The 11,094-nt window shown below is 48.0% G+C and overlaps 1 protein-coding gene and 1 pseudogene across 1 annotated transcript; one reads left to right on the forward strand and one right to left on the reverse strand.

The window, feature by feature from the left end:
• Window positions 1-6,812: 6,812 nt before the first annotated feature.
• On the reverse strand, window positions 6,813-7,802 carry LOC124657495. The gene has a single exon (XM_047196039.1). It carries the CDS (start codon window positions 7,800-7,802, stop codon window positions 6,813-6,815), a length of 990 nt encoding a protein of 329 aa, XP_047051995.1.
• A 1,147-nt stretch (window positions 7,803-8,949) lies between these two features.
• LOC124657496 overlaps window positions 8,950-11,094 on the forward strand; it is a 22,570-nt pseudogene continuing 20,425 nt past the window's right edge.

The raw sequence follows: 11,094 nt of genomic DNA on the forward strand, positions 1-11,094 counted from the left end.
GTTCAGCCTTGAGGCGGAATTTGTCGAGGTTGTCAAAAGTTTCTTTGAGATCCTCGATCAGCGTTGTCCCCTTTTTTGATGTTATGACGACATCATCGATGTATACTTGCACGTTTTTCCCGATCTGTGTTGCTAAACACTTCTGCATCATCCTCTGATATGTTGCTCCCGCATTTTTAGACCGAAGGGCATTGTCTTGTAGCAAAACACGCCGTAAGGTGTAATAAACGCTGTCTTGGCTTCATCATCTTCTTTTAATCTGATCTGGTTATAACCAGAGTATGCATCCAAAAAGGAAAGACGTTCACAGCTCCGCCGTGGAGTCGATGATTTGATCGATCCTTGGGAGGGGAAAGTGATCCTTAGGGCAATGTTTGTTGAGACACGTGAAGTCGACGCACATGCGAAGGACTCGTCGTGTTTTTCTTCGGCACCATCACCGGGTTAGCTACCCATGTGGCTTCCGTAGATATCTCTCTCGATAAAACCAGCTTCCTCTAGTCGATTTATTTCTGATAGCATGGATTTGCGGTTTGGTTCCGAAAAACGCCGCAAAGGTTGTCTCGATTGGTTTCGTCGTTGGATCCAAATTTAGGTGGTGCTCGGCAAGTTCCCCGGGTACTCCCGGCATGTCAGCTCGGACACCATGCGAAGATTTTCCAGCTTCTCACGGAGGAACTCGACGAGCGCGCTTTCCTATGCGATATCCATGTTGTTTGCAATGGATGTCGTCTTTTTTGGATCTGTCGGGTGAATCCGCACCTCCTTAGAATTTTTCTCTCGTGTTGAAAGTTGATTCTTTGTTTGGCCTTCCAACGTCCGGCAATACGTCGTAATCGGCCATGCTTTTCGACGCCAGGTATTCAGCTTGCATCCCGAAGGTTTCTGATAACCGATGGAAATCCTTGTCACACTTATCACCTAAGGCGAAACTCCCTTTGACCGTGATTGGTCCCTTGGGTCCAGGCAATCTCCATAACAGGTATGTATAGTGTGGTACTGCCATAAATCTAGCATATGCTGGTCGTCCCAACAAAGCGTGGTATTGCGATGGAAAATCCACGACTTCAAACTCCAGCTTCTCGATTCTATAATTTTCTCGGGTTCCAAACTGGAACGTCGAGGTTGATCTTTCCCAATGGGTAACTTGGTTTTTCTCGGTGTGATGCCGTGGAACCTTGTATCCGTTGGCTTCAGGTTTGCTAAGGATATGTTCATCTTCCTCAATGTATCCGCATACATAAGGTTTAAGTCGCTGCCACCATCTATGAATACTCGAGAAACATCAAAACCCGCAATAACCGCCGGCAGAATAAGTGCTGACCGCCCCGGTCGAGGAACTTGCTGCGGATGATCTGCTATTGTGAAGCCGATATCTTGTCCCGACCAATTAAGGTACTCAACTGTTGGTGGAGGCATTTTCTCTGCCATAAACACCTGTCGTGAGATTACTTTTTGAGCTCTATTGGATGGCCTTCCCTTCTGAATCATCGACACTGCTCCGTTGGAGTTAGGATCAACATAGGGTGGTGGTGCGGGTGCTGCCGCTATTCTGAGCTGGTGTCGATTGTCCTCTGTAATCGCGGGAGGTGGCGGTAGGTGAATTTCGCTTCTAGGTTCCCGAGGGTTTCTCTGTGCTGCTCGAGCGTGAGCATTTTCTCGCACATCCGAACATTGCTTGGAAATTTCGACAATCTTTCCGCAGGTGTCCCGACCGTCTTTTCCCATTGCTATCGAGGAAAAAATGCATCCGGCATGGTCCATTTAACATTTCTTCGGGAGACACAAAAGGTCGTGGAAACCTTGGCCCACTATTTTGCCTCGTTGCGGGAGTCATCCCTATTATCGCTTCGCTGCTCATTGCTTCTCCGATAGTCGTCTCCGTTGCTTCCTCCCGTATTTGCCCGAAATCCCGCCGAAATTTGCCCTGGGGCGTCATAAGTTGGATACTGCCGAGGAAATCGTCGCCTCGACTGATAATTTCGACCACGGTCTTCTTCTGGCGACCTGTGTCGTTTATTGTGGACAGCGTCTTCTCCGTCTGCCCATCTATTTGCTATCTCCATCAACGCGGATACTCGTTTTTGGATTGGTCCTTCCCAAGTCCTCGACAAAATCTCCACGCCTGATTCCTGCGACAAACGCATCTATTGCTCTCTCGTCAGATATATTTTCTGCCGAGTTTTTTATGATGTTCCACCTTTGGATATATTTTCTCATTGATTCATCTGGCTTTTGTCGACATGCTCTCAGCTCTTCTAACGACGCAGGTTTTTTGCACGTGGACCTGAAGTTCTTGACGAATACGTCCTCGAAACTTTCCCAGCTGTCGATGGATCCTGGCGGAAGTTTTTTGATCCAGGATCGTGCGGCTCCACTTAAGTGCACCTGAATACTTTGCATGGCTGTTGCTCTAGTTCCTCCAGTTAGCTTCACCGTCTCGAGGTAATCAATTAACCAGATCCTCCGGATCTTGCAGGCCGTCGAACTTTTTGAAGTGATCGGGTAACTTGAATCTCGAGGGGACTCGAGTTTTTCGGACTCTTCTCGTGAAGCATGGTAGACCGCACATATCCTCGTCATTAAGCTCCGGGGACTGCCGATGATCCCTTCGCTTTGCCTTGCTCGTCGACCCTTGCTTGTACTCCTGTGTCTCTTGCTCCACTTGGTCCTTCCGGAGCTGCCGCCGTTGTCGCCGCAGGTCGTGGACTATTTTGCCTTGCTGCTCCTTCGGGAGGCGCTGCTACGAACGCTGTCCCCATAGCTCCAACTCCTGCCAATGCCATGTTGTATAATGTTTCCCTTGGATCTCCTGGGGGTGGCTTGGATGCAAGGATGTAAGCTTGTGTCGCCATATACCCAGCTTCTGGTGTCTTAGGGATAATATTTCCCCTTGTATCTATCGACATAAAAGACATGTCGAGGTTTTGAACCAAGAACTCTCTTTCTGCTTCGGGTATGTGTTGTAACCTTGATCTTCCTCTCGTTCCGAGCCTCCCTGTGGCTATCACCCGAAACTCTAGATTGTCCACTTAGATCTGCCCTTCTCCTGCTAGATGCGAGTAAGCTGCCTCCTTTCTCCTGTTCAACTCAGCTGTCTCGTTTTTCTCTTTCTCGGGCAGTTCGTGCGAGCATATATTGATAAGCTTGCAGTTCTTGAGCTGTAGCTGTTGTCGTCATTGGTTCCGAACCATCTATGGCTTTTGCCGCTCTATCCCAGGCTGCCTGTGGAAGTTGGACTCTGACGCGTGGTGTGGGCCCGACATATTTAGTGCCCATACCTCTCCTTAGATCTGAGGGATCGACAAAAGGATTTCCCAACTCGTCGAAAGCCTCCGATGTTTCCTCTTGATCTTCGATAGCATAAATCTGATGATATTTTGTACTCAGATCTATGTTGGGTTCGGTGACATCATTGTTGAGATTGATGAAGACCTTGCCCACTGTGAGAGATTTGTCGATGAAGTCATAACTGTCGACATCGCTTGAGCCATCGCTTATATATGAGTCCGCGGATGGCTCAAACGATGCGTCGCTGAAGGTCTTGGCGAGTTGCTCTCTTGCTCTGATGCTGACGTAACGTGATGCCGAAGTTTCTTCTTCTGACTCAGTTGCCGATGCATAGCTTGAAAAATCAGAATCGACCGCCGACGATCCCGACGAAATCGGAATTTCGACACGATACGATCCTTCTTTCTCGACGCGAAAGTGGAACCTTCCGAACGTCATCTCCAAGGGCTCCGCCGCATACGCATATGCATCCAAACGGGAGGGTGGGTGAGGAACAAAATCAACAAGACCAGCAGCGATCTGTTTACCTCGATCCATGGTGTTGCTTCCGGTTGACGATGTCGAAGATCTTGAACGTGCCATCGAGATCAGATCCTTACGCCTCTAATTCCCACAGACGGCGCCAATTGACAAGGGATTAACTTGTCAATGCCTATGGATTGTAGGCTAGGGTTTAGTTAGAAGTAGAGGGCAAGTAGATCTCGAAGGTTTCAGTCGAAAAGTACTCGACGAATATGAAAACTAGGGTTTGCAGACAATGATTCGATGATCTCTTCGTCCCTCGACCTCCCCTTTATATAAGAGGTGGAGCCGAGGGTTTCGTCTTGTACAAGTTACAGAGTCCGGGACGGTTTCTAACTCATCCCGCCAGATTACAAATAACACTTCCTATTACAACTCTATCTTTTCCTTTAACATATCTTGGGCTTCCGAATCTTCTTATTCCTCGGATAGTGGGCCTTCAATAAACCCCGGGTACTATATTTGGCAGGCCCATTTGGGATGCCTATGTCACCCCCCCTCTAGGCGACATCTCGATCTTTCACACACGATGCGCACACTGTCACCGTCACATCGTGGAGAGTAATTCCAGAGTTCATATTAAAGTAACCTCTAGAGTGCATAGTAATAGTTAACTTCATAATCTACAAGAGATTACAATCATAACCTACGCCAAGTACTACATGATGCACACACTGTCAACATTACATCATGGAGGAGGAATAGACTACTTTAATAACATCACTAGAGTAGCACATAGATTAATAGTGATACAAAGCTCATGATCACATAAAGATCACACCATGGGAGAGAGAGATAAACCACATAGCTACCGGTAGAGCCCTCAGCCTCGGGGGAGAACTACTCCCTCCTCATCATGGGAGACATCGATAGCGATGAAGATGGCAGTGGTGTCGATGGAGATGACTCCGGGGGCAATTCCCCGTCCCGGTGGCGTGCTGGAACAGAGACTTCTGTCCCCCGAAACGGAGTTTCGCGATGGCGGCGGCGTCCCTGGAGTCTTTCTGGAGTTTCGTCATTTGTTATCGGGTTTTTAGGTCACGAGGGGTTTTATAAGCGAAGAGGCGGAGTCGGAGGGGCAACAGGACTCCCTCACCACATGGCGGCGCGGCCAGGGTGGGACCCGCACCCCCCTATGGTGTGGGTCCCCCTTGCCCCCCCCCCCTCCGGCTCTCCTTCGGTGTTCTGGAACATTACGGGGAAAATAAGGCCTTGGGCTTTTGTTTCGTCGAATTCCGAGAATATTGCCCGAACAGCCTTTCTGGAACCAAAAACAGCAGAAAACAGGAACTGGCACTTCGGCATCTTGTTAATAGGTTAGTTCCGGAAAATGCATAAAAACATTATAAAGTGTCAGCAAAACATGTAGGTATTGTCATAAAACTAGCATGGAACATCAGAAATTATAGAGACGTTGGAGACGTATCAGCAGCATACTTTTCTTGAGATAATAGGAGACCCTCAGTGGTTTTTGTGACTTCAATGCCCAAGAAGAAGTCTAAGTCACCAAGATCCTTGAGAGCAAAGTCCTCACGCAAATCATGAAGCAAGGCCGAAATAGCTTGATCTGAAGAGCTAGACACAATAATGTCATCAACATATATTAAGAAAAACATAGTTATACTTGACTTGTTGTAGATGAAAAGAGATGTGTCGGCCTTGGAAGGGATGAAACCAAGACGAAGTAGCTTGGAGCTGAGCTTGGAAAACCATGCGCGAGGAGATTGTTTCAGTCCATAGAGTGCATTGTCCAATTTGCATATGTGACGCGGAAGGTTGGGATCTTCAAACCCAGGTGGTTGTTTCATGTAAACCTCCTCTTTCAGAACACCATGAAGAAACGCGTTCTTGACATCCAATTGACGGAGACTCCACCCACGAGAAACCGAAATTGCTAAGACAAGGCGAATAGTTGCAGCTTTGACGACGGGGCTGAAAGTTTTTCCGTTGGGGTGGCAAAATTGAGAACTTTTGTGGGAAGCAAGTTGATAAGAAATGTCGCCGTTAAAAATGCTTCATCCCAAAATTTGAGCGGCATGGAGGCATTGGCAAGAAGAGAGAGGCCTACTTCAACAATGTGATAGTGTTTGCGTTCCGCGGAACCATTTTGTTGGTGTGCATGTGGACATGATACATGATGAGTGATGCCAACTTTTTGAAAGAAAGAATTGAGCTTTTCATATTCACCTCCCCAGTCGGTTTGCGTAGTGATTATTTTGCGATTAAACTTCCGTTCAACTAATTGTTGGAAATTAAGAAAGACTTGATAAACATCAGACCGCTTCTTAAGCAAATATATCCATGTAAATTTACTAAAATCATCAATAAAACTTACATAGTACGAGTGTTTTCCAACGGAAGTAGGCGCATGGCCCCATACATCGGAGAATATTTGTTCCAAGGGAACAATGGATACACTAGTAGAAGTAGGATAAGGCGATTGGTGACTTTTGGCTTGTTGACATGGATCACACACATATGGGTTTATTTCATGGGAGTGCGGTAGATTATTTCGCCTAAGAATTTGTTGAACGACAAATGAAGAAGGATGTCCTAGTCGACGGTGCCATGTAGATGATGAAGGCTCGACTGTGACGGAGGCTTGCTTGTGAGAACCCGAGGAAATGGGCACGAGAGGATACAAGCCACCATGACATTGTCCTTTAAACACGATTTGCTTCGTGGCCTGATCCGTAATCAAGAAGAAGAACGGGTGAAATTCAACAAAGGCCTAAACCTATCGGCGACGGGTCTCGCTTTGCTCGTTTGCATTCTTATATTTCATATAATAATGTTTAACTGTCACAAGGTTCCAAGATAATACTACAAACTCAAACAAGCTATAAACGTGGGAACTAGTAACATAAACTACAAGTCAGCAAGAGAATACAGACTTTTTTAATACGACTACGGGGCACTGGACTGATAGCTAGCAAAAGTAATCAACCATCTTGTCCCCCGCTTATCCTAGCTGCTCACTCTGGACACCTCCAACGCAGCTACGGTAAGGCAGCTTGAATCGTAGGTGGCCACGACAGCTGATACGCGTACTCCGGCGCGTGGAGCTCGTCCTGGGGCATGTCCGGCAACGCGTAGAGCTCAACTGCTTCCTTGTCCAAACAAAGAGCACCGTGGTTTCCGGCCCTCCAGTAAGCGATGGATCCGCCACCGCCAAACCCTGCAAAGGAGACATGGCAGTCCCACCTCCAGTAGTCATTTCCGGTTGTGCCTTGCGCGTAGGAAGATCTCCAGCGGCCGCCGCCGGCGGACGAGAACGTGCAGGCCATTGCGATGGTGTCCCGACCTCCTCCCGCGACCGCGGTGGTGTACGTGCTGGCCCGTTGGATGGCGTCTTTAATTCGATAGAGCACGGATGTCACCCTGAAGTTTGACAAGCTTATGCACCCTGCTGGGTCGTCGCCGTCGAGGAGGAAGGCGCCCAGGCAACTGCATCGGTGGAACCAGGAAGAGAGGGGAACCTCCTTGTAGCATCGGGTCATGGGATCGCAGACGAGGACGCGTGATACCGTCGCCGGGTCCCTTTTCTCGTTGAGGAGTACGAGGAGCAGCAGGCCGCCCCGCGTGTCGGCGAGCTCCCAGCAGAAACCGCTCGACGGCGGCCGCGGGAGGAAGTCGAGGGCGGGGTTCCGTACGGCGAGGATGTCCGCCCACGGCGAGGAAGGCGAGGTAACAAAGACAGGGTTTCGGCCAGGCGGTCGGGACCGCGAGAAGAGCAGCCGGTTGTCAACTCGGTAGCGGCCGACGATGTGGGTGGACGGAGTGCCGTGGAGGGAGCGGATCAGGCGGCCGCCGTCCGCCGTGATGATGCGTCGCCAGCGCTTGCAGGTGCACGCGGCGCGGACGAGCTGGAGAGGCAGAGAGCGGAGGAATACCAGCTCGAGTATCTCGTCTGGGACGGCGTCAATCTCGCCCGCCGGCGTGGCTTCCATCCCTCGAGCTTTCTTGCTGCTGCGGCGGCCGTCCTCCATTGTCTCTCGCGTGGTTACGGACGCAACCGGCCGCTTGACGATCTTTTTCTTTCCCAAGAGAACCTCTCGCGTCTGTTTTCCTCTTACTTCTCTTGTCGATCGATATATACACTGTAGTACTTACGGATCTAGTTCTACCGAACCAGCTCTTCTAGACGGATACGGACTCGTGGAAAACTTTGCTACCAGCCTAGCATGACACGTCATTTTACCTAATGGCAGACTTGTATTTTTACTTGTATCGGACTGAACAACTAAAAAAAGTGCACAATAGGAGTGCTATACCGGACTAGCAGACCTACACAAACACGACGACTGACTCCACGTATGACAAGTAGACCGATATATGGCTTAATATTATGGTGTCAGTTAAGGACCAACGCGCGCGCGATGCGGAACCGGAATCTCGAGTGGGGAAATTTGTGCGAGTAGTCGGCTGGGCACGTGAAGAACTGAGTCGAACAAACACGCTCTCTCTACCAAAAAATCATATTCGAAAATGCTAAAATTCTTTGAAAAAAATTCTACATATACATCCCATAATATACGTGCGTTCGTCAAATTTTGCGAGATACCAATGTTTTTTGTGGTCTATGTAAAATAATTATCTTCTGAAAAATCATATTTTCGCATTGAATTTTGTCTTTTTACACACGCTACACAACAAGTTTTTTTTTTCATGAAACGACTACATGAGCGTGTAACACATAAAGATGTACTTATGAATTTTTTGTTTTAATTTTTTTAATTTTTTAAAATATGTGTAACATGCATTTCAAAATAAAGAGAGCAAATGCTCTCAGGTGCAAAAACACCACCATAGAAAACTTTTAAAATCATCTGACCTAAATAACTCGAGGGTCCATAAAACTTTTAAAATCATCTAACCTAAATAACTCGAGAGTCCATAAAACTTTTAAAATCATCTGACCTAAATAACTCGTTGCAGATTTAATAGATCTTAGGTAAAATTTCAAAATAGGGATCATATTCTCCCATGTGCCAAATCACCACTCTCCCGAGTCAAGAAAACTTCTAAAATCTTCTAACCTAAATAACTCGTTGCTGATTTAATAGATCTTAGGTAGCATTTACCTAAATCTAAAACAATGTATTTGCACTGGAGAAGTATTTTATTTACACCGTCATGCAAAGGTATATTCTTCTGTGACGGTGTCCCATGTATCTACCCCTTGCTCCACCCACAACGTGTAAAACTCCTCCTTTAATAGTTGGAGATACATGTTGGTATCGTTTCTTGGAAGTTGACCCTTAAATTAGCATACTCATCTGTATGTACTTCATTTTCATGCACAACTAGTGGAGAAGGTCGTACAACTATACACACACGGGCTAGGTGTTATGTGTGTTGCTCTGGTTGCCGAATGGATTGAATCCTCCGTGTTTGCACCTAACCTGATGTTCTTGAGATCTGCCTCAAAACTTTCGTATTCAATGTCTAATGCTTTCTACTAGCTTGCATCCGAAGGCTGTGTCAGCACTGGGTGTTCAAACCGATCTGGATCATTCAACACTGCCTCCTTTCTTTCAACATGCCAGCGTATAAGCTTTGCTTCCTTGCAGTCTGCGAAGAACCGTTGCAGCCGGGGGCGAGCGCGAAGTACCACCACAACTTTCCGAGGAGCTTTATTTTTCCCTTTCTTGTATCGATCAACATCACACAACGGACATTTGGTCTTGTCTGCGTGCTCGTTACGATAAATGATGCAGTCGTTGATGCATGCGTGGTATTTTTGGTGCGGTAAATCGAGAGGGCACGTGATTCTCTTGGCCTCGGTTAGACTACCAGCACACGTGTTCCCGACAGGAAGGCGATCTTTCCAGTATTCCAGAATGTCATCAACTCTTGTGTTCGTTCATCCGTGTTTTGCCTTCATCTGGAGACAATCGAGCGTTACTCTCAAGCGGGACTCCTCCAACCCGCGACCTACGTTGTACAATGGAGTATTCGAGCCTGTCTTCAGTTGCTCAAGCTTTGATTTCCGCCTAGCGCTATTCGTCTTTTTGAGAAGCAGATCTTGAAGATGAGAGCCCCGCACGACCGAAGCTGTCGGCACCTCTTCATCGTCATCAATGTTATTGTCTGCGTCTTTGATACGTCTCCGACGTATCGATAATTTCTTATGTTCCATGCCACATTATTGATGATATCTACATGTTTTATGCACACTTTATGTCATATTCGTGCATTTTCTGGAACTAACCTATTAACAAGATGCCGAAGAGCCGATTGTCGTTTTCTCGCTGTTTTTGGTTTCAGAAATCCTAGTAACGAAATATTCTCGGAATTGGACGAAATCAACGCCCAGGGTCCTATTTTGCCACGAAGCTTCCAGAAGACCGAAGAGGAGTCGAAGTGGGGCCACGAGGCGCCGCCACACTAGGGCGGCGCGGCCCAGGCCCTGGCCGCGCCGACCTGTGGTGTGGGGCCCTCGTGTGGCCCCCCGTGTTGCCCTTCCGCCTACTTAAAGCCTCCGTCGCGAAACCCCCAGTACCGAGAGCCACGATACGGAAAACCTTCCAGAGACGCCGCCGCCGCCAATCCCATCTCGGGGGATTCTGGAGATCTCCTCCGGCACCCCGCCGAAGAGGGGATTCATCTCCCGGAGGACTCTTCACCGCCATGGTCGCTCTCGGAGTGATGAGTGAGTAGTTCACCCCTGGACTATGGGTCCATAGCAGTAGCTAGATGGTTGTCTTCTCCTCATTGTGCTTCATTGTTGGATCTTGTGAGCTGCCTAACATGATCAAGATCATCTATCCGTAATACTATATGTTGTGTTTGTCGAGATCCGATGGATAGAGAATACTATGTTATGTTAATTATCAAGTTATTACCTATGTGTTGTTTATGATCTTGCATGCTCTCCGTTATTAGTAGAGGCTCGGCCAAGTTTTTGCTCTTAACTCCAAGAGGGAGTATTTATGCTCGATAGTGGGTTCATGCCTCCATTGATATCTGGGACAGTGACAGAAAGTTCTAAGGTTGTGGATGTGCTGTTGCCACTAGGGATAAAACATTCACTACAAGAAAAGTTGCCATGGCCGACGAAGTTGAAGTCGCGCCGTGGTTGCTGGTGTACCATGGCCGACGATTTTTGGTCCCTCCGTGGTGCATGTCAAAACTTTTTTTTCTCGTTTTTGAGGCCACCTAGCCCGACGAAAGCGGCCAATACGTCGCGTATGGTGGCCCGGGACGTGGTGCATCTCGAAATCTCGGGTTCGCCGGCCGAGTCAACGCAAATCCGCACCGCCGAGGGATGTAGGGCCC

This window comes from Lolium rigidum, chromosome 5, assembly GCF_022539505.1.
Source record: "Lolium rigidum isolate FL_2022 chromosome 5, APGP_CSIRO_Lrig_0.1, whole genome shotgun sequence".
NCBI classification, from domain to species: Eukaryota; Viridiplantae; Streptophyta; class Magnoliopsida; order Poales; family Poaceae; genus Lolium; species Lolium rigidum.

What these genes read in the sequence shown, in the direction of transcription:
- LOC124657495 (XM_047196039.1), bottom strand. Translation starts at nt 7,802, where the DNA reads ATGGAGGACGGCCGCCGCAGCAGCAAGAAAGCTCGAGGGATGGAAGCC.